Source organism: Saccopteryx bilineata, chromosome 3 (genome assembly GCF_036850765.1).
Source record: "Saccopteryx bilineata isolate mSacBil1 chromosome 3, mSacBil1_pri_phased_curated, whole genome shotgun sequence".
NCBI classification, from domain to species: Eukaryota; Metazoa; Chordata; class Mammalia; order Chiroptera; family Emballonuridae; genus Saccopteryx; species Saccopteryx bilineata.
In genome coordinates this window covers 252525758-252549570 of record NC_089492.1, presented here as the reverse complement: position 1 = coordinate 252549570, position 23813 = coordinate 252525758, and the positions used below count along the sequence as shown (strand labels likewise).

General features: G+C 42.3%; 1 protein-coding gene across 1 annotated transcript in view; it reads right to left on the bottom strand.

Annotated features, from left to right (window-relative positions):
• Positions 1-23813, bottom strand: part of AGBL4 (AGBL carboxypeptidase 4) — a 1318466-nt gene that overhangs the window by 501064 nt on the left and 793589 nt on the right. The window contains exon 5 of the mRNA XM_066269248.1: positions 7709-7925. Within this exon, the coding sequence (XP_066125345.1) occupies positions 7709-7925 (217 nt within the window). The remainder of the gene's footprint in view (positions 1-7708; positions 7926-23813) is intronic.

Here is a 23813-nt window from a genome sequence, read left to right as displayed (position 1 = left end):
GTTAGTACTGCTCAGGGGTAAGGTGTGTTTGTTATTCATTTTATTCTCTCCAGCACCCAATATACAGTGTGTCCGTAAAGTCATGGTGCACTTTTGACTGGTCACAGGAAAGCAACAAAAGACAATAGAAATGTGAAATCTGCACCAAATAAAAGGAAAACTCTCCCAGTTTCATACCTATTCAGTGCAGTTCGATGTGGGCTCACGCACAGATTTTTTAGGGCTCCTTAGGTTGCTATCCCGTATAGCCTCTACAGACTCGTCACTGACTGATGGCCTACCAGAATGGGGTTTCTCCACCAAACTGCTGGTTTCCTTCAACTGCTTATCCCACCAAGTAATATTATTCCTATGTGGTGGCACTTCATTATAAAGAAAGAAATGTTATAAATGTGCCAAAATTCACGTTGCACTTTGGTCACAGATTCGAATTTAGCGAGCCACAGAACACATTGAACTTTCCTCTGTACCGTCCACATCTCGACTGGCATGGCCGTGGGCTGCTCCGCTGTATACATGGTGTTACATCATCATCTGTGCATGCTCACATGCTGCCACATCATCCTACAGAAACTGGGAGGGTTTTCCTTTTATTTGTGCAGATTTCATATTTCTATCATCTTTTGTTGCTTTCCTGTGACCGGTCAAAAGTGCACCATGACTTTATGGACTCACTGTAGAGCTTGAGAGGCAGAAGGTGCCCACTAGATATCCATGGTATTGAAGAATGACTTCATAAGAATTCAGTAAATAATTATACATGTGATTAGAATATCTGCCTACCCAGGACTGGTTGAGAGTCCATTCTTTGAACTCCACAAAGGTTTGGCTTCAAATCCCAACTTCATGGGATAGACAAATTAAGTAATCTCATTGTATCTCAGTTTTTAAAAAAATGATAACGGGAGAACATAATACTTAAATATCTCAAAGCTTAAATGCTTCCTTCTAAGTGAAGCTTTTACTCAAAGCTCATCCCCTTTCCTGATTTACTTTCTCCAACTTTGTCTGTCTCTTTCTACTAGAATGAAAGCCCCATGAAGGTATGGATTTCTGCGTGATTTCAACGCTATATGCAGAAAGTGCCAGTTATATGTTATACATTCAATAATAGTCATAACCATGTAAGAGGGGTGTTGCAAGGATTAGGTGACATAATATATATAAAGTTTATAGTACTGAGCCTGGCACATGCTAAGTACTCAATAACTACCATTATTATAAAATAAAGAGCAGATCAAGAGGTAATATTACAACAGGTTGATGTATGCTCATTACATATGTTCAGGATGACACGAACATTTTAACCATAATTTATGTTGGAGTTGGAAGGAATGCTTGAACTCATCTGGTCTGACTTTCTGAGGCCCCAGAGGAGACGTGTTTTACCTCAGGTTGTAGAGCTAGCCACAGCAGAACCCAGACAATATTAGTTCATATAAATGATTTTCTAGTGCTTCCCTAAAATATGCTATCAGATTATTTTCTTTGTTAGACACTTGCTTTTGAAACACCCCTAAGTATGGAAATGGCTCTCTACACCTAATACTTCCAAAACACTCACACAGAGTTTTGTGTTCATCTAGTTAGTCCAACAGCATATAAAAATAATACCGAATTTTATTGTGTGACAGTACAAGGGCTATGTGATTCAAAAACTAATATTTGTCAGTTAAAATCTACTTCTGGTTATGCTAGAATGATATTATTGGTAAATCCTTTCCCCAGAAATTAAATATAAAGCTTGACAAAATTGATATAAACAACCATTTCATTGTTTTTGGAAACTGACCAAAGGCATACAACAATCTCAAAACTATTCTGCTTAGAGCTCTGCTGACAAAGGTGCCAAGACAATTTACGTGGAAAGGTTAGTCTTTTCAACGAGCAGTGGTGGAACAATTAGCTGTCCATATGCAAAAAGAAAATGAACTTAGACCCTTACCTCATGCCATATATTAAAAATTAATTCAAAATGGATCATAGACTTAAATATAAATGACAACTATAAAAAATTTAGAAGAAAATATATTAAAAAACTTTGTGACCTTTAGCTGAGGAAAGACTCCAAAAGCATATTACATAAGAGAAAAAAACTAATAAACTGGACTTCAAATTTTAAAACTTCTGTTCTTCAAAAAGCATAGTTAAAGACAGTGAGTAAAAAGGTAAGGCATGGATTATGGAGCAATATTTGCAAAGCATGTATCTGAAAAGACTTACATTCAGAATATATAAAAAACTTCTCATTATAAGAACACCTAATTTTTTTAATGGCAAAAGATTTAAACTGACACTTCATAAAAGAAGATATATGTTTAAAGCCACAATAAGATACCACTACATATCTGCTAAAATGGCTATAATAAAAATGGATAAGGACTAACCATGCGGTGGCACAGTGGACAGAGCGTCAGATTAGGATGCGGAGGACTCAGGTTTGAGATCCCGAGATCACCAGCTTGAGTGCAGGCTCACCTGGTTTGAGCAAGGCTCAACAGCTTGAGCCTAAGGTCACTGGCTTGAGCAAGGGGTTACTCGGTCTGCTGTAGCCCCATGGTCAAGGCACATATGAGAAAGCAATCAATGAACAACTAAGGTGCCACAATGAAGAATTGATGCTTCTCATCTCTCTCCGTTCCTGTCTGTCTGTCCCTACCTATCCCTCTCTCTGACTCTCTCTCTCTGTCTCTGTTAAAAGAAAAAGATCAAAAAAATACTATCAGCTCTAAAAATGAATGAAATACTGATATGCATTAAAACATGGATAGATCTCAAAAATAAGCTAAGTGAAAGATGCTAAATGTGAGTACACAGTATATAACTCCAGTTCTATGAAATGTTCAGAAATGGCAAATTTAGTGGCAGAGAGCAGATCAATAGTTTCCTGGGAGAGGAACTAGGGACTATCAAGGGAACTTTTGGGGATGATAAAATGTTCTAAAACTGAGTTATGGCAATAGTTGTAAAACTATCAATTTACTGAAGACCATAGAATGTCAGTGGTCCCTCGTCTATTGCGGGGGTTAGGTTCCTGAACCCCCCACGATAGGTGAAAAACCACAAAGTAGCAACCTTATATTTATTTTATTATTTATATATATTTTAAGGCTTTATAAACCCTACCCACACTCTTATAAACCTTTCCCATGCTGTTACTAACCTTTTTTAGCATAACCAGAAGTAGATTTTAACTGACAAATACTAGTTTTTAAATCATATAGCCCTTGTACTGTCACAAAATAACCGCATTTATTTTGCTTATTTTACCGCAAAAATAATTAAAACAATAAATTTATAAAAATACCTATATATCAGAAAATCCCACAATATAGCAAAAAATTTGTGATACAAAATTAGATATATACAATTTTAAAATCAGTGATGCAGTGACAGCGCAAACAGTGAACAGCGATATGGCGAGAGACAACTGTGTATCTTAACAATGGGTGGATTTCATGGTATGTAAATTATACTTCAACAAAACTGTTAAAACAACAAGAAAAAAGATGTATTTATCTTAAATGTCTGATTGTGGCTTTGACGCAAATACAAAGAGATTTTATTTGGTGGAGTTAGAAGGGGCCACTGGTGAATAACAAAATAAAATGCCATTATGTATAATTAGTAGCAGTAGCAGATATGCCCTTGGTGATTAATAGTTTCAGCGCTAGAAATTCAAAATCTTGCTTATTGCCGGATCTCCCTAAGATCTGGATGTTGGCATGTTTAGCCTTCCCACTTGTAATTATCCTCCCTCCAAATTGGAAGAAGGATTAACTAATTATAGTAGTGCCTTCAGATACAAACTACATCAAACGGCCTGGTAACCAAGAATTGTCCTATCGGCAAAAGTATGCCAGAAAGCTTTAAAACCTCTGGTATCTGTTTTGAAGCCCAGAACAGGAGGATTAAGCCAACCCACAGAGCTTCCCTAATCTAATTTAGCCAGCACAGGTACACGGTGCACTTTCATTCACTTTATTTTCTTAAGATGCTGCTTTGAGTAAGGTAATCCTTTTCTCAAATATACATTGTGGGTCTTGGTAGGTCCAATGCAGAAAGCAGCAGTGGGTCTATCAAAGCACCAGGATCAGGTGTTTAGAAGCCCTGGGTTTAATCTTGGCTCTGACATGAACTAGCCTTGACGCATTAGCCAGGTAACTTAACTTTTTAGCTTTAGATTACCTATTTGCCAAACTGGGGTAATCCTGCCTATTCCAAAAAACTATTGTGAGAAATAAGATCAATAGTATACATGAAGTGCTTAACCCAGCACCTCTGTGTTGAATATAAATAAAGGACATAGCCACAATTCCTTAATATGACAACAAGGCTTTCCAGAGTTTGGTCCTGACCTTCTTCTGGCCTATCTTAATCTTCCAATAGATTCCCTGTTCCAATGAAATCAGATTTTTAACCAGCTACCACCATGCAATGAGTCAGACCACTTCCTGCTCCCTGGCTACCTTCTCCCCTCCTGTATTCAGATATCCCTTCTATCTTTCAAGACTCAGCTTAGAGCCCATCTTCTCCATGATGTTTAGTCTGGCTATTAACTCTTTAAACAATTCATGAGAGCCTTAACTATATATGCTTTTAAAAATAGTATTTTGAACATGTCTTATTTCTTCTGGTATAGAAGGCACTTTTGGAAGTACACAGCACCTCTCACAGGGTCTGAAATAGGACAGGGATCTCAAATTATTTATTCAAGTCCAGCCTTCTCATTTGATAGGTGAAAAGCTTGTCCCCAGATAGGGAAAGTAACATTCAAGGTCATATGTAGTTTGGTATTAGAGCCGGAAGCATAATTCAGGTGTCCAATAGCAGAGACATAGGGCTATCCTTCAACATCAATTCTCCTCCCTATGTTTAGGACTACCGATTTTTAATGGGAAACATGATCACCCAGAATGAAAACTCCATTTCTCATCTTTCCTTTAGTTAAAGATGGTTTAAAGGGAAAGTGTCACATAACTGCATCTTCTCTTTTCACCCCCTACCTCCTTCATCCTGCTTCCCGGAACACAGATGGGACGGTACAATTCCACATGGAATCGTGAGGCCGAGGGCCATGGCCCAGAGCTGGCAGAGCAGAAAGCTGAAAGACCCTGACACCCAAAGGCTTTCAAGGAGCAGAGCCATAACATCCGCTCTGGATTGCCTACATCTACATTTTTATATGGATGAAAAATAAACTTCCATCTTACTACATTGTTATTATCTATGTGTATTTCAATATTATTGGCAGCTTAACTTATCCTATTATCCCACCTATCAGCTCTTTGATGCTCTTAACTCTTGCGATTGCCTCTAGACATATCTCTTAAGTCATTTTTTCCTTCATTCGGTAATTCACTCAACAGCCATTCAATGTGTGCACACATTCTGTCTGCCATAAGTCTAAGGGGGGCTATGCTGGACAAAGGAATGAAATGTACAGATCTTGTACTTAAAAGTCACAGGTGTTGAATGAAGTTCTCACTCTCCTAATTCATATCACAATTCATATGTCTGGTGAACATTCATCTCAGAATTTCTCTGACAGTCCCATCTCAAATAATTTTACTGGTTCCAGTAATATATGATTGATCAGACTATGTGTGCTTAATGTATTTTATTTGCCTCTTCACATCCACTCTCTGCCCTTCTCTGTTTTCTTTGCCCAGAGAGGCTTATATGTATGGTCACATCAATGAGTCCTCTAGCCCTCTGATTTCTGGTTGGGTTGGTCAATAAGGACCCCTAGAAAGAGATCAGAGGGAAGTAAGAGAAATGAGCTCCATGTATTTAGTTTTCTCAGCTCCTTCCTTATGTAGTCATTTCAGACTGACTTTGTTCCTCAACTGAAGATCACTGTTCCACTCAAGGTGGCCAACTACATGACTCTCTACGATTGGATTTTGGTAACCATTCCTTCCCTTCACACCCGGAGCTGTTACTCGCCCCAGGGAACTGCACTATACCCTGTGGTTGCCCTACACACTGCCAGCCCACACCTTGTCAATAGCCCATTTATTAAGCCCTCCTCAGACTGTCCTAATAGGAGGCTGCCATCTGTTTCTTGCTAGCATGCTGGCTGATACAATGTGTCCCAAATTTCAGTTCAAAATATGTAGGCACTAGTTATACATGGTGCCCATTAGAAGCACTGTTAAGCACAAATATCTTCCCACATAGTAGAGGGAAGATATTTGCAAAGTTTAGTACATTGAGAATCTCAAGTTGTAAGAATAGCATGACTATTAGCTTTTGAGACAGGATGTGGCTCTCATGTACCTGAGCCATGCACAAGACCTCTTTATTTGTCCCTTTATATGGGAAGGGGGTATCATGGACCAGATTCTATGTCTTTTAAGCAGTCTAGTTTTGAAAACATTATTTAGACAGGTGACTCATTTCCAAGTATAACACATAGTCAGTAGACAGAATCTATTTTTATACCAGCACATATCAGAAACTCAAGCATAGTATTTTCTGCCAATTCTACCAGTATCTTCACGTAGGATGTTTAAAGTGCTCAATAACCTGTTTCAGAGGTACAGTCCATACTTCTTGAAGGGTAAAACATAAAACCAAATTATCATCTGCTTATTCTTTACTAGTAATCAAAGTATTGTTGACTACAGAGAACAAAACCTATGCATCCAATGTGAAGAACAATTTCAGATCCTGGGTTGTGTGGGGAGAGAGAGAAAAGGTGAGGAGAGAGGTGTGGTAGACAGAACAATGCACCCCTCTCCCAAAATGGCCAAGTCCTAATCCCTAGAACCTGCCAATATGTTACCTCACATGACAAAAGGAACTTCACAGACATGATTAAGTTAAAAATCTTGATATGGAGAGGTTATCCTGGATTATCTGGGTGAGGCCAGCGCAATCACAAAGGTCCTAAGTAACAGAGGAAGGCAGGCGATTCAGTGTCAGAGCGATTTAGCATGAGGAAGACTCGATAGCCATTGCTAGCTTTGGAGACGGAAGGGAACCCCAAGCCAAGGAATGCAGGCAATCTCTAGAAGCCAGAAAAAGCAGGGAGATGAGTTCTCCCCAAGAGGCTGTAGAGAGAATGCAGACCTGCTGAAACCCTGATCTAAGACCAACTTCAGACTTCTCCTGAACTGTAAGCCAACACATTTGTGCTGTTTTAAGCCACCAAGTGCATGGCAGTTTGCTACGGCAGTAATAGAAAGTTGATAGGCGTAAGGCTGAAATCCAGATCCAGAGAATCGAGCCGGGGAAGGAAGAAGGGTTGGGAACTGATGGGTGGCAGAGTCAGAACACTGTGGGCAGCACATCCAAACTGCATACCACTTGCTAATCCACACTGCAGGCAAGTTAAATTCACTAAAAAACAAATCTAGATTTTATTTCAGAGGCTCACACTCCGTAAATGCTTTCTTGCCTTTTGTGACACCCAGTAGAAGCTTTCTTCTTTCCTCTCAGAGTTTCTGGAAATTAGTAGTAGAATGTTTGTAAAGCTATTAGAGAGCTTTATCGGCTTTGTTCAGAAGGATAACATCTGTCTTATATCTTATTCTATGACTTCCTGATGGGCATATTGTAGAAAGAATTACACATTAAAAACAATAATTTTTAAAAGTTCCAAAGCATCCTGTCTACAAAGCACTAGGATCCATTCTTTGTATCCTATGGAAACCCACTGCTAAGCACCCTGCTATAGCCACTTATTCCGAACGGGCCTTACCACACTCTGACCCAGCTGCTCCCGAAAGAAATAATTCATGTCTCTCTTCTGCAGGCTGTCCAGGTAATGCTGAAAGCGAGTGTATGTATATGGGTAGCAGTAAGCAAATTGGTAAGTATCTTCTTCTCGGTCAAAACAAAATGCAAATGACATCACATAATTCTTCCTGTGGTCCGGACAGCGGTAGTAGTAAACATTTTTAGGTGGCAGCCTTTGCCTGAGAGATACAAAAAAAAACAAAAAAGGTCATATCAATTGTTCAAGCTTCAAAAGGTAATAAACAGGAATAAATGAACAACAAAAATTGTAACATCAAAAACCCCAGGTGGTGGTCAGGGACAACAACACATACCACCCATCGTCAAAAAGAGACTGAACCGGCAGCACTTGGTTCAAAGTCCAGCCCTCCCCGTCATCAACTGTTTAGACAGGGCAATGGTAAACAAAGACGAACAAGTCTTATTCATTGTTTATTCTTATTCTGATCTGAGCCCCTATTATATGCCCGGGCATTATGTTAAGTTCTTGACATACAGAGGTAAGTAAGGTAGGCAAGGTATTGTCTTCATGGAATATGTATAGTAGTGGGGAAGCAGTCAATAAAATATTGAAAATAAATATACAATATAGTTACGGAGTCTAAAAATGCTTTGAGGGGAAATAGAGCGTGATGTTACAGCAACATAAACAAGGATGCCTACTTTTCCTAGGGTTGTTGTATTACAAGGCTAATTCAGACCTTTAAAAATAACTAAAAACTATGTATTGTGAATATTCAAGGGCAGAAAGACTATTCAACACTTCTTTAGATTACTGCTATTATTTTTCTACAGACCATTTAGTAAGGCTAATTTGCCAGAGAGGCACTTTGGGAGATACCGCTCTGAAATACGCTGTGCAGGCAGTTTTGCGAAGCCGTCATGTTCCTTCTCCGGGAAGCCACACGGAAACACACATGTGGGGACAGGCACAGGGTTGCAGTCATCACTCCTGATACTTCTTTGCGTCCCCTACTTCCCAGGTTCACTCAGTCAGCCATGCTGCAGGAGAGCCAAACCATTCACACTTACAGAGGAAGCCTCTCATTTCCGTTTCTTCAGGTCCTGTTAATTGTACAAAACCCACCTCGGATGGTCTCTTTTCCATGATCGTCCACTGACAATTTCAGGCCAGCTCAATCCCCACACTCTGTACGAACATGCTTTTTTATCGATGACTTCCTAAGTCTTATCTGTTAGGATCAGTGTGGAAGATCTGTAAGGGCCGATATGTTTCTGGGGCTCTGGCACAGACAATGGGGGACGTAGGGTTCACCTGTAATGGCCTGGCATTCAGCTAAGCCGAGGGGCGCAGAAACACGTGGAGGAGAGCATAGAGGAGGGTAACTGAGAGGAAGTGGCGGAAAGCAAGAATGGTGCTGGCCCGGGTAGGGCAGCCTCAGAAAATGTGTTAAGAGCTCCAAGAGCTTTATGACACACCCTTAGTTTATTTCAGAACCTGGTTTCTCCCTGGTGTCTTTCTGAAACTGTATAAACAGGCAGGGTGGGAGGTGAGACTGGGGGCTTCCTGTGGGCGAGCAGAGGTCACATGACACTGATGTTGTACACAGACTGGCTCGTGCTGCTTTTCTGTAGCCCCGGATGCTATGAATCCATTCAAACAATAAGTAGAATGAAGAGACGGGAAAAAGACAAAAGTAAAGGAAGAGAGGACTGAGGGAAAAGAGAAAGGAAGGAATAGACAGGAGATACCGAGCAGGGGTTGTTTCCAGGGCTTGTTCCACACCTGATTTAATCCTCACAGCTATTCTGTCCAGGGGGAGATTGCTATTCCGCTTTGTAGATGTGGTCAAAGCTGGGATTCAATTATGTCTCTATCTGGGTCCAAGTTCAGTACCTGTAACACTTCTCCGTGGTCCCTCCTGATAAATTGCGGGTTCCTGGGATTCCAGCTGTGGGTGTGTCAAAGGGCAGGAGGCAAGAGGAGACTAGTAAAATGTTACGACGGCAAAAAAACTGATTGTGGCTACCACAGGAAGAGTAAGAAAGAAATCATGAAAAATGTGTCTGAAGAGGAAAGCAGAAGCCAGATTGGAAAGTGACTATATAAACCATGTTAGAAAATTTAAACATTGCCCTGAGGTCACAGGTCAGAACCTGAAAGTGCCGAGAAGGACAAGATGTGGTGTGAACAGCATCAGGAACACAGCTTTTCACATAGAAAAGTGGTAGTATCAAAGGCTGTCTGGGGTGGTAGGCCCACCCATGGAATCCATTTGTTTCCTACTCCCAAAGCCAGGAGGAATAAGCATGCAAGTAACAAGTCTTCTTGTAATAGAAAGATAACTTTGAGATGACCTCCCTAGGCATGCCTCCTTTCTAACCAGATTGCTACCCCAAACCTTCCTATATTGAGCCTGACAGTGGCGCAGTGGATAGAGCGTCAAACTGGGACGTGGAGGACCCAGGTTCGAGACCCCGAGGTCGCCAGCTTGAACGTGGGCTCATCTGGTTTGAGCAAAAAGCTCACCAGCGTGGACCCAAGGTCGCTGGCTCGAGCAAGGGGTTACTCAGTCTGCTGTAGCCCCACTGTCAAGGCACATATGAGAAAGCAACCAATGAACAACTAAGCTGTTGCAATGAAAAACTGATGATTGATGCTTCTCATCTCTCTCTGTTCCTGTCTGTCCCTAACTATCCCTGTCTCTGACTCTGTCTCTGAAAAAAAACAAACAGACGAACAAAAAAAACCCTTTCTATATTGAAAATTTGGAGATGCCAGTGATGAGAGAGAGAAATAGTAGCCTGGAAGGTACATGGGGAGTGAAGAAGAAAGTTGTCCCTCTTGATTCTTCCGTACGTGATGTGTCAGAGAAGAAACCGCTCCTGGGAGGCAAGAGAGGAAGTATTAACCTCCGGAACAATCAGACCTTAGTTCTTTGTTTTGTTCAGCAAATTTCATTAAGCAGAGTTTGGTTAAGACAAGAGGTAAAGGAATCAGGGGACAAAAAAAATTGAGGATCCAAGTGAGATTATTAACCATAGAGCTGTATCAAAGGAAAAAATGGAAAGTGGAAAGAAAAGAGTGGGAAATGAAGAGCAGAGAGCGCACTGGCCAGGGCGCGGAGTGGAGGTAGAGAGAGTAGGCAACGGTCTGCGCTGGTGGTGTGACTGCAGGCGCAGGGCCGCGAGGCTGCTGGAGGAAGCCAGGCCCAGGGTTCCGGATTTGCATTCAATGTGCATGCCAGGGAGAGTGGCCTGGAGATCCCCAGCCAATGGTCTGTAATAGTCACTTCAGGTCCTGACTCAGAGGTCTGAGTCTGACCACAGGTGAACATGTCTTCATAGGCAAGTGATTCCTACAGCCACAGGTCCCTCAGGTAATGATGCTGATGTTTTCAACTCTTCATTTACTGATATATCCGATCAGGGCCCATGCTTTAAATCCAATCACCCCAGTTCTCTCCTATTCCAACCAAGTTTAGCAACTTGACTCTGAGAGCCTTGCCTCTCCACCAAATTTGATTACGTGCTATCAGGAGAATTCATTGAATGCCTGCAGCTGTCCCAGCTCCTCTCCTGAGCCGGTCGGATGCCTAACCCGATTTGCAGACAGAGTGAAGGTAATGGGCCCTGGGGTAATCATTCAAGGAAGCTGAGATGCTGCTTGGGGCTTAGATTTTTCAGACTCTGCTATGGATACAAACAAAAATCTATTTGAGAAAGGCTCAGCAGGACAAATTTGTGAGGACTTCCAAGTAACACAGAGAATAAAAGAAAAGAGGATGGGATGTGGGAGCCACGTCTCATTAGGGATGCACTCCCAGTTTTCTTCTTGTTTTGCTCACTGTTGTTTTCACCATGTCTCAGGCATGGTGTTAAATGTTTGATAGGCATTATCATTTAATCATCCCAATAACTCTATGGGTTATTAATATCTCTTTTACACAGATGAGAAAATCAAAGCTCAGAGAGGTAAAAATCCCATGAGGTCTCTAAGCTAGGAAGCAGCAGGGTCTGCATCAGACAAGGGCTAGTGTGACCCTACAGTCTGCGTCCAGAGTCCCGACAGTATCTTGCCACCGACCTTTCTCCCTTACCACCCACCTCACAGCCTTACCTTCTGCTTCCAGAAATATCTGATTTCACGGTACTCTCCCTAAAAACTTTCTAAACAACTCCGTTTCCTCGCATTTTAGTTTGGCTCACAGCACTGCTCAAGATCAGCCTGTAATTCCAGCATCATCAGCCAGGGATTTTATTTATATGAGAAACTTACAAGTCCCTGACACAATTTTGTGTCGTACCTGCAGTACCTCTGTGCCGTCATATTTGGTATTTCCTCCTCTAGGACTGCCTCCCGTGCCATCCCCACTACTTGGTAAACTGACTCACAGATGTAGCATACCATGGATTATCAATAAAGGTTTAAATTTTTTTTTTTTTTACAATGAACTAATTAAATAATAAACAAAAGAATGTATAAATAAATGCCTATCCTTTGCCAGACCTCCTTGGAAGCCTTCTCTGACTATTCATCTTCCATTAATTTTTCTGTACTTTGACATATGATATTCAAAAATGTTTTATCACCTGGTTTGCTTCTTAATAATGGGTAACAAAAGTAAATGAGAATTTCTTCAAAGAAAAGGTAGGAGGATTCTTTTTTTTTAAATTTTTAAAAATTTATTCATTTTAGAGAGGAGGGGGGGAGATAGAGAGAGAGAGAAAGATAAGGGGGAGGAGCAGGAAGCATCAACTCCCATATGTACCTTGACCAGGCAAGCCAGGTGTTTTGTTTTTTTGTTGTTTTTTTTTTCTGAAGCTGGAAACGGGGAGAGACAGTCAGACAGACTCCCGCATGCGCCCGATCCACCTGGCACGCCCACCAGGGGCGACGCTCTGCCCACCAGGGGGCGATGCTCTGCCCCTCCGGGGGGTCGCTCTGCCGCGACCAGAGCCACTCTAGCGCCTGGGGCAGAGGCCAAAGAGCCACCCCCAGTGCCCGGGCCATCTTTGCTCCAATGGAGCCTTGGCTGCGGGAGGGGAAGAGAGAGACAGAGAGGAAGGACGGGTTGGGGGTGGAGAAGCAAATGGGTGCTTCTCCTATGTGCCCTGGCCGGGAATCGAACCCGGATCCCCCGCACACCAGGCCGACGCTCTACCGCTGAGCCAACCGGCCGGGGCCCAAGCCAGGGTTTTGAACCGGCAACCTCAGTGTTTCCAGGTTGATGCTTTATCCACTGTGCCACCACAGGTCAGGCGGAGGATTCTTGAAGACAGGAACAGTGTCACCTTTTCCTTCTCTCACTAGAAATAGTACAGAGAAGTGTCAAATAATACTTGCTTATTTTAAAAAGCAATGATAAAAAGAAAAGAAGATAAATGGTAGGCATCATAGGGAGGCGAGTTTTAGCTCAGCATAAAGACTCTTTAACATTCTGCTGAAGGGAAAGCAGAAAGGTCCACATTACAGGGCCGTACAGTGTGGGAAGCTTAAAGGGATCCCATAAGGAAAGTTCCTGTACTTGGTATTAGGCTAGGGCAGCCTTCTGATTCCATTTAACACAGATAGTATGAGATACCAGTGGGAACAATAAAACAATAATGTTAATAATTATTACAATACTAATTTCTAATACGTATACAGTATATCATTGATCATGTGCCAGGCAATTCTAAGCATTTTATTTTTATTTATTTATTTATTTATTTATTTATTTTTGTATTTTTCTGAAACTGGAAACAGGGAGAGACAGTCAGACAGACTCCCGCATGCGCCCGACTGGGATCCACCCGGCACGCCCACCAGGGGCTACGCTCTGCCCACCAGGGGGCGATGCTCTGCCCCTCCGGGGCGTCGCTCTGCTGCAACCAGAGCCACTCTAGCGCCTGGGGCAGAAGCCAAGGAGCCATCCCCAGCGCCCGGGCCATCTTTGCTCCAATGGAGCCTTGGCTGCGGGAGGGGAAGAGAGAGACAGAGAGGAAGGGGGGGGGTGGAGAAGCAAATGGGCGCTTCTCCTGTGTGCCCTGGCCGGGAATCGAACCCGGGTCCCCCGCACGCCAAACCGACACTCTACCACTGAGCCAACCGGCCAGGGCCTAAGCATTTTATAATGTATTACTCCTTTAATTCTCACAGCAATTCCCTGAAGTTATTCCTATTATCCCATTCATAAAAATGAAGGCAGGGTAGGGTCAAGAATGTATGACACCACAGAAGACTCCAGAAAAATAAGAGTCTATGATACCTGATCCTGCCAGAACTTCAAGAAGTATCCAAAACCTGTGTGCTCTCAGAGCTCAGTGACTAAAGGCTGACCCAGCTCTTGGAAGAAGCCATCATCTTGGGTCCATCCTGAGGACTGACGAGGACATCCGCACAGGTGAAGGAGACCCATCACTCACATCCTCAGCTTCAGCTGTGTGTGTGTGCACATGTGGGTGAGCACACACATACACACATGCATGCACATACTCAACGCATTCACAATCATAGTATACATGCCTTTCTATTATAACAACATGACTACATGCCATTCTCCACCATCAGATTGAGCCCTCCTTGAAAACACGGTCCATATATTTTATTGTTCATCTTTGTTTCTGCAGGATTTAGACAGAGTCTTGCAGAAAGGAAGTACTCAAAAATAATTATAGATTGGATAAATTAATATATTTTTGAGTGAGATTTAAAAGTTATGAGTGACATTTAAGAGATAACAAACTAGAATAAATAATTTCAGCCACATCAACCAACATATATAGATTGTACGCTCATCATGTGAAGCTGAGAGTCATTCCCTGAATACATTATCATCTCAGAAAGCTCCCTGCATTTTTAAATGTTGGTCTGGCTGTCTTTAATTGCCTTTCCCATACTTTTCTGCATAGTGAATTCCTACGTAGAGAAGCAAGGCCCAGCTCATTTCCTCTTTGAAGTTTTTGTCAGTAACTCCAGGATGAACTAATTGCTCTAAATACTAATTGCAGGCATGGCTGTATTTCCGATTCATCTCAAAATCAATAGCACTTAGCATGGTGCTTGACCCTGAAGAGGAGCTCAAAGCGTGTTTGTTGAATGAATGAGTGAATTTATGACTTAATGAATGAACGATTCCTTCCCATTTGCCATCCTCTCTGCCTTCTCTCCAAAATGTCAGTCAAATCCCCAATGCATCGTTTCGGAGGTTACCTGAGCCCAGAGGAAAAGGAGAAGCCCAGGACCTAAAGGTGTATGCAAGTCTCTCTAAAACAACATCATTCCCCAGCCCTCCTCAGGACTCCTAAAAGACAGGAATCCTAATTTCCTCCCCAATCAAGCAGAAAATAAGGATATGGATAAATGCATTCAAACCCCAGAGTCTTCTTTGACAGTAGACACAAACTTTCCCTTCAAATTGCCAAAAGGGACATAACAAAGAACCAGTCTTTTCAGACTGTAAGTCCTAAAGGAGGTATGCAAAGCACAGTCACTCAGACACCTCCATAGGGAGAGACATATATTAAGTGGCTCTGGTACACCGAGGATGTGCTACCTGCATGAGGTACACCACGTTCTGACTAAGAAACACTTATTCTTCCTACCATACCAAGGCTGTGCTACCTGAAATCCCTTCAGCTGCAATCGCAGAAACAGGCTCTTGGTTCTCCTACTTCGTCTACCCAGGCTGGGAAGCAAACTGGCTTCCGGCTCCACAGGTATATTTGAAATTGGGGTGAGGTTTCGATTCCTCTTCCCTTCCTGAGGGCAGCTGAGTCTCTGGTTTGTCATCCACATCAGTACGTGGCCCATAGTCTATATTGGGCTGGAACAACCCAGCTCATCATGGGGTTTGAGGCAGGGGCCGCCTCCCTTTCTTCCCTGGCATCAGGCACAGCTAGACACCTGACATGGATGTCCACATTATAAAGCTTCCCTCCCCAGGCAAATAGAATCTGCTCCTAATTCCAATGCTATCTTCCCCGAACAATTATGATAGGGCTTCTGTCACTAGCATATCTATTCTTATCTTTCTCCTCACTTTGTCACAGCTAATCTCGTGGTGAGTCATGGGGAGGGGGAGAGAGCAGAGGGAGTTCTCAGATACAGGCAACACATTTTTACACCGGGCGGGCAGGCGGGCGTCTAATCAGATTACCATCTTATCAGGGGTGACGGGCACTGGGCGGGAGGAGAGAGACGGTGCCACGTACTGCCAGGCAGTTTCTGATCACGGAAAGACACTGCTTTATTTCTGAATTAACCTTTTTGTCCTGCACACGCTATTGTTTATTTTTCCGAGTCTCTGTGTAGGATCTTGTTGTTGTTGTTGCTCTCTGCCTCCTGGAGAAGGACACCTACACACTGTGGCAGCAGCTGCTTCTATTAATTTCAGGCCATTAAAAAAATTAAAATTAAACCCAATTACTTTGGCTGGTTTAGAGCCGGGGAATAGCTGAGGCTGATTATTCCCTCTGGTCATGAACAGCAACAATATTCCTACCTACGTGTGGCTGCTGGCAGAATGCTAATAACGCAGCCGGCAACTCCAGGGACAGGCTCCCAGCACAAGGACAGACTAAGTCACGTACTGTCTTCTCCAGTCCGGATTCCTAAGACGCTGTGAGAAGAAAACACTGGACAAGAACTAGGAGCTGGGTGACAGTCCAAGTGTAGTCCCGGGACAGGACTCTTTCCCTTTGGTGCCTCTGTGTAACGTGTGGTCATTAAAATGTGTCCCTCTTACGTGAAAAGAAATGTGCCTTCAAAACCATCATTTGCCGGGCTGCAGAACGGTTCATGGGGCAGTATCAGCATGCTGGTGCTTTTGGGTGGGGCGGCAGCCTTTAGCTGCAGTGGTTCAGGTTTGCACTGAAATTTTGCATCCAAGTTACCTGGTCGCTGCATCCTGTGTGGAATAATAATCAAGTTTCCAGCTGTGAAGTCACTGGACTGGAATGCCCTTGCAGTCGCCTTGCATAGATGGAACCTAGTGTACTGAAGGCACTCAGTAAATATTTTGACTGAAAGACTAAGTAAAGCAGGCAGAGCTGAATTTTGATTGAACAGAGAGATCGGAGTTCAGTTCCAGCTCTGGATGCCTTTTAGAAAAGTAGTCACTGCAGGGTAGACAGAACGTGGCCGTGGGCTCTCTCTAACCACTTCCATTACTTATTTGTCATGTAGCCTTGAGTCTGGGTTTCTACATCTGTAAAATGAAAATGATAGCTAGCACATGGATTTGTTTTGAAGATTAGAGATGAGATTAATACAAAATAGACACAAAATAGATCCTCAGGAATGGCACTGAGATTATCACCATGCTCCGTGTAACGGATAGTTGGCATCACACTTTTCTCTTGGTTCAGAACAATGAATTCCGGTTTTACACTCAGTGTACTTACGATATGAACTGGGCAGAGCAGGGCGGGCAGGGGAGAAAGGAAAAACTGACAAAGGATGAGAAACCATTTAAATACACAGTCATGAGAGAAAACCAATGATAACCTTGTTTTCTCTTCCTGACCATTTCTGGGCCCAATGTAACCAACAGCTCCCTGTCAAGGAGATATACACTTTCTCATAAAACTAAGTGTGCTCATCCAGATACAAAAAGGCAGTTAACTCCTGCAGGTCCCGCATGGTGGTGGGAGAAGTATTCAAAGGTGCTGCTCCCCCCCCCCCCCGGGAGCCCACTGTACCAGCCCACACCGCAGCAGCCTGGGCAGCAGCTCGCCAGGGCCATGGAGCTTTTAGTCCACTAGTTGGGATGGATAGGAAATGCGGGAAACTATTGGTTAGGTGAATGGGAAATACGTTTGAGAAATAGAGACTGAGCAGTCCTGCTTATAGAGAGGAGTCTGATTGCTCTTGGCATATTTATCATATAGTGTAAATCTAAAATTACTTATTTTATTTTTGGTTACATTTTATAAAAAAAATATTGCAGCCTGACCAGGCGATGGCGCAGTGGATAGAGCGTCGGACTGGGATGCAGAGGACCCAGGTTCAAGACCCCGAGGTCGCCAGCTTGAGCGCGGGCTCATCTGGTTTGAGCAAAAGCCCACCAGCTTGAACCCAAGGTCACTGGCTCCAGAAAGGGGTTACTCGGTCTGCTGAAGGCCCATGGTCAAGGCACATATGAGAAAGCAATCAATGAACAACTAAGGTGTTGTAACGCGCAATGAAAAACTAATGATTGATGCTTCTCATTTCTCTCCGTTCCTGTCTGTCTGTCCCTGTCTATCCCTCTCTCTGACTCACTCTCTGTCTCTGTAAAAAAAAAAAAAAAAAAAAAAAAATATTGCAATAAACCAGCAATTATCTCAAATACAAAAGTGCATGTTTTAGGAAACTCAAGTACTAAGTTTCTATTTCTCATGAACTTCAGTGATGAACATGTAACTTCTATAAAATGTTTCTCAGTATTTATGATCCACTGAAGGGAGTGTATGATAACGTGACCACATAAAAACCAGCAGACACAAATCTGCTAAATAAACATCAGCATCTACTTGATTTAAGTTATTTTAAGAAACCTTATGCCCAAGGACTATAACTTACACATGTAAAAGCAGAAGCACGGTAGAAAAATGATGGAAATATTTTAGAAGAACAGTCATCTGCTCTAAGTGACAAGCCACACTTCAGAGTGATGTGTAATGTCACTTGTTAGAGTACATGACTCTTCTTGTAATACATTTCCAATCATTTTAAATTCCAACTCTTCTTACATATAAAGTTGTAGCTGTTAATGGTCGTTGTTTTTTCTGTATTAGCAGAACTGAAACCAGCAGTTTTATATCTGTGCCATCAGATGTTTCAAACAGAAAATAATTTAACTTAATTCCAATGTAATTCAGTTACTTTCACCCAATTCACGGACTCATAGCCAAGCTTTTGGAAACTCATTCGGTTGAAGATAAAATACTTCCTTTGTGGTAATAATGCTAATAATTCAGTTAAAAAAATGTTTCAATAATCATGTTAAAATTACTTATTTTTGTTATGGTAATATGAATAAATTTTGATAAAAGAAATATACTTGTTAAATCAACAAACCAATGAAGTATAAAATTTATTTTTTGTATTTTTCTGAAGTGAGAAGTGGGAAGACAGAGAGACAGACTCCTGCATGCGCCCTACCAGGATCCACCCGGCAAGCCGACTAGGGGGCGATGCTCCCCATCTGGGGTGTTGCTCCGTTGCAACCGGAGACATTCTAGCACCTGAGGCAGAGGCCATAGAGCCATCCTCAGTGCCCGGGCCAACTTTGCTCTAATGGAGCCTTGGCTGCAGGAGGGGAAGAGAGAGACAGAGAGAAAGGAGAGGGGGAGGGGTGGAGAAGCAGATGGGCGCTTTTCCTGTGTGCCCTGGCTGGGAATTGAACCTGGGACTTCCACATCCCAGGGCCGATGCTCTACCACTGAGCTAATGGGCTAGGGCCTAGGAATTTATTTTAAATCGATTTGAGGTGCCCATATAAATTATAACTTCATCCAAAGAAACTTTTATTTTCTACCTTTAAAACAGAAACCCTGCTTTTCAAAATGTACACAAAGAGAACTATAAAAATTTTTATAAAGTTGACACTAAACCACATGCAAAAAAAAATGTTTTTTAAGGTTCAGAAAGGTAGACCACGTTTGTTTTCTTTACTGTCTGCCATCAATGTTTGATTTTAGTGATTTTGAGACTTTAATAAACTGCTTCGTTAATCAACATTGATTTTGCTTTTTTTGTTGTTGTTGTTAATGAGACCCCTAAACTTTGATAATGAGACCTCTAAATATAAATAAAATTTTGGTTGTATTTTGTTCCAAATCAATTACAAATCTTTAATCATAAATTCAACAAATAAAACACCAAAGTATTTCAGCTTTTAAAGCTTATATCAGGCCTGACCTGTGGTGGCGCAGTGGATAAAGTGTTGACCTGGAAATGCTGAGGTCACCGTTTCAAAACCCTGGGCTTGCCTGGTCAAGGCACATATGGGAGTTGATGCTTCCAGCTCCTCCCCCCCTTCTCTCTCTCTGTCTCTCCTCTCTCTCTCTTTCTCTCTGTCTCTCCCTCTCCTCTCTAAAAAAATGAATAATAAAAAAAAAAGCTTATATCAGATTGTAATTATTGAAAATAAAACTTACCAACCAGAAGACAGGACATTTCTCTCTACAAAAGCAAGGGCGGCACCGCCCACACTGAGTGACGGAAGCACACCAGAGTGCAAGGCTGAATTCTGAAATCCAGCGGCCAGGCCTCAGGACACAGCAATGCAGGAGGATTTTGATGAAGCTCCTATTTTAATACTGTACCAGAGTGTAATAAAATTTAGGAGGCCTACCATTTTGTGGATCTGTATTTAATGAAAGTTTAAAAGACTCACAAAGAAATACCTTATTTAACAAAAGTTGTTTTATATTAAAAAATGGTAGCCAAGAAAATGTCTCTGAAGGGAGTAAACGAGAGTAACTATAAAAATATCTGGACTAAAATGTTTATATATTTTACTAAATATAATTAAATATTAAATAAAATGTTTATATATTTCAATACTAAACAGCTTATAACTGTGACCGTATTGTAGTTAGGAGAATTTATAGCAAGTTTACCGGGTACCTCAGCAGAGGTATAGAAATAGTGGCTTTTACTAAAGAACATTATAATTTACAAAAAAAAAGAAACAGTTGCATGTGTAGACAATTTCAATTTTAATCATAAAGTGCAATTCTGAAGAAGACTGAAAGCAATGTAATCAAAAACTAAAAATAATAAAACCATATTAGAAAAAACTATTCTTCATAAAATCCCAATGATCTATCTAGTATTAGATAAATATACTTTCAATCAAGAAACTGAGTAAAGCATGTGAAAGTATGCCAAAAATAACTGCACTAGTTTTAGAAAATAAATATTTTTCAAAAAAATTGCTTTAATGAACTTGGATACATATATTATAAGTCTGATATAACAGAAAAACTCTTGGTCAATACATGAATATATCAAAAAATACACAAAATTTTATTTTTAGTTTCCCTGTTCACTTCCAATTGGGATGATAAATTATGTGGTCCCATCTATATGCCTACCTGATTGCTCCTCTGGAATGTCTCAAAGTTACCTCAAATTCAACCTGATTAAAATGAATTGCCCGACCTTCCCCAAATCTGGCTTCTGAAAAACGCTCCCAAGTCCGTAAATAGCCCCAACAACCCCACCCATCAACCTTGATGTCTTCCACTTTTTCACCTTTCCTTCTTTTTTTTTTCATTCAGTAAATATTGCCTGACAGTTTCTTCCTATGTTGACACTCTTCTAGATGTTGGGGAAGCAGAAGTAAAAAAAAGAAAAAGAAAAAAAAAAGTAATGTCATGAAAATTAAATTCTAGTGAGAAAGAGAGATAAACAAACAAATTGATATATAATGTAGTGTAAGGTAATGACGAGTGTAATGAATACAAATAAGGCAAGGTGAGGGGACAGAGAGTAGTGGAGGGGAGAAACTGAATGACGGAGGAAACAGCCCGTATATATGTGTGTATGTATCGAAGAAAATAGTGGCCCAGGGGGAACAGCAAGCACACGGGTCCAAGGACAGGAACAAGCTTCCTGTGTCTCCAGGAACCGCAGGAAGGTCGGTGGGACTGAACAGGCGTAAATTAGGTAGCGACCTATAGAAAATGAATTAGAAAGGGAGAGAAGCCCCAGGATGAGGGGGGCCTGCTGGCCTGGGTACGAGTTCTGTATGAGAAGCCATTGTAGGGTAGGGTAGGGATACTGAGAATGATGAGGAGATTTTATTCATATTTTAAAAGGAACCCCTGAGTAGGGAAACAGTCTGCGGTGAGGAGAAGAGTGATAGCAAGGAGACCGCTTTGGCCCCGACTCCTGAAGGTTCCTGCAAAACCCCAACTTCACCCTTTTTCTAATGATGCCAAGTATGGTTTCGTATGTGCAATTTTAACATTAATAGTACATAATATTTTTTATCTATTTAAAAATATGGTTAACATGTATTTTTATTTTCCCTGTCTCTCTCTCTCTCTCTCCTTTTTTTTTTTCTCTCTCTCTCTTTTTTAAGGGGCCCAATATTTTCTTCTGCCCCCCCCCCCCCGGGGCCTCAACCGACCTTAATCCACCTCTGCCACTTGGGTAGCTATTTCAGTGGTCCAGGCAAGAAATAATGAGGTTGGATTAGGGAAAAAGCTATGGAGGCGGTAAGAAGCTGTGGAATTTGGAATCGATTTTTCAGGTAAAGACTATAGGGTTTGCTGATGGGTTGGCTACGTGAAAGAGACAAGTCAATCGTGTTATTTTTTGACCTGATGCCATTTACCGAAATTTTTACATGCTCCATCTCACTATGGTCTTTCAATTCTATTTAAAGTCTGTCTTGAAAAGTTATCTCCAGTCTGTCTACTTGTCTCTACCTCCACATTTTTGCTTGTTTGCTGAAACATCCCCCACCCCACACAGCTTCCTTCTCTCTCATTCTTCCCTCCGCCCGTCCTCTTGCCACATGGCCTTTTCAGACCTTAATTGGATCATGTCACTTTCTAAATTTAAACTCTCCCACAATTCCCAATTATGCTAAAATCAAATCCAAACTCTTCACACGACTTTTTTATTTCCTCAGATGAACCAAGTTCATAGTCTATCTCTGGAATTATGAATATTTTTTTCTTCTTTTCATTCTGTTTTCCACACTAAGTCCCTCTCTTGCCTTGTTGACTTCTAACCTTCGTTTCTGTGTTAGCTCATGTTATTTTTCCTGTCACCACTTAAATTAGACTCTGTTTTTCTCCCTTGGAACAACAAGGTCCTTTCCCTCGAAGCACTACCTCAATTTACAATTATATATGTATCTGTGCTTGTTTACTTACAGTTTACATTTCTAGGTAGGTAGGGACAATGTCTTCTTTTTGTTCACCAATGAATAACCTAGCATCTGATACAGTCCCCACACATGGCAGACTCATAGTAGGTGTTTGTGGCGTGAATGGAGTGGATATATGCAGGTGATGAGATAGTGACAGAGAGGTAAGAAGGCTGATTGTCAGTGGCCTGCTCGAAACAAGACCTTCTAAAGCCACTGCTGGCTAGTAGGTCCCCAGGGGCAAGAGAGGGACCTGTCCTGGAGTTTCTAGGCTGTTCTCTGCGTTAGATTTTGTAGGAGCTTCACATAGTGCTTCTCTCAGGGAAAAGGTAAAGGCGTTAACCACCCAGACAAAGGCTCTCCTTCTCCCCTCTCCCCCAGCCTGTAGCGCCCTGGTTTGTTTCTGGAGTCTCCCAGCTTCTCCTTCCACCACCGTCACAGCAGATTTTTTCAGGTCAAAGAGCCTGAAAAGGCAGACACTCAGCCCCAGCATGTGAGGAGCCACTGTGAGGTCTCCCGGACTGTAAATGTAGAGCTTGCCTAGTTCACAAGACAGGGGGCTCTCATCCTAATGGCGTGCCAGGACAGAGTGGTTATGGACTGTCCCCTGCACTCCCTGAACGGGGTACTAAAAGCTAGGCCTGGCCAAGTTTGAGGGAAAAGGACCATCTGGAGCAAGCGTCCCCAAACTACGCCCGCGGGCCGCATGTGGCCCCCTGAGGCCATTTATCCGGCCCCCCGCTGCACTCCCGGAAGGGGCACCTCTTTCATTGGTGGTCAGTGAGAGGAGCACTGTATGTGGTGGCCCTCCAACGGTCTGAGGGACAGTGAACTGGCCCCCTGTGTAAAAAGTTTGGGGACCTCTGATCCGGAGCATCGTGTGGCTGTCATCTCTTCCCCACCCTCCCTGTCACTACCAACTTCTAGCACAGGGAGCACCTGCTCATTCATTAAGTGAAATAAACCGAGACCCCCATGGGAGAGACTAAGGAATAGATCATGAAAGTAGATCCAAATGGCCTGGAATCCAAGGAAATGGCCTAAATCCCAGGTTGCCAGACACAGGGAGCTCAGCCAAAATGCAGAGTGAAAAACGATCTGGTCCTAAACTAGGTTTCCAAGCTCAGAATGACAGGAGATGAGAGATGGTGATGCTGGAGCCACTGAGTCAGCAGCTATGGGAGCAGACCACCACGGAGAAAAACAAGAGAGTCGAGGGGCTGGAAAGCAAGTAATTCTCAGCTCTCCTCC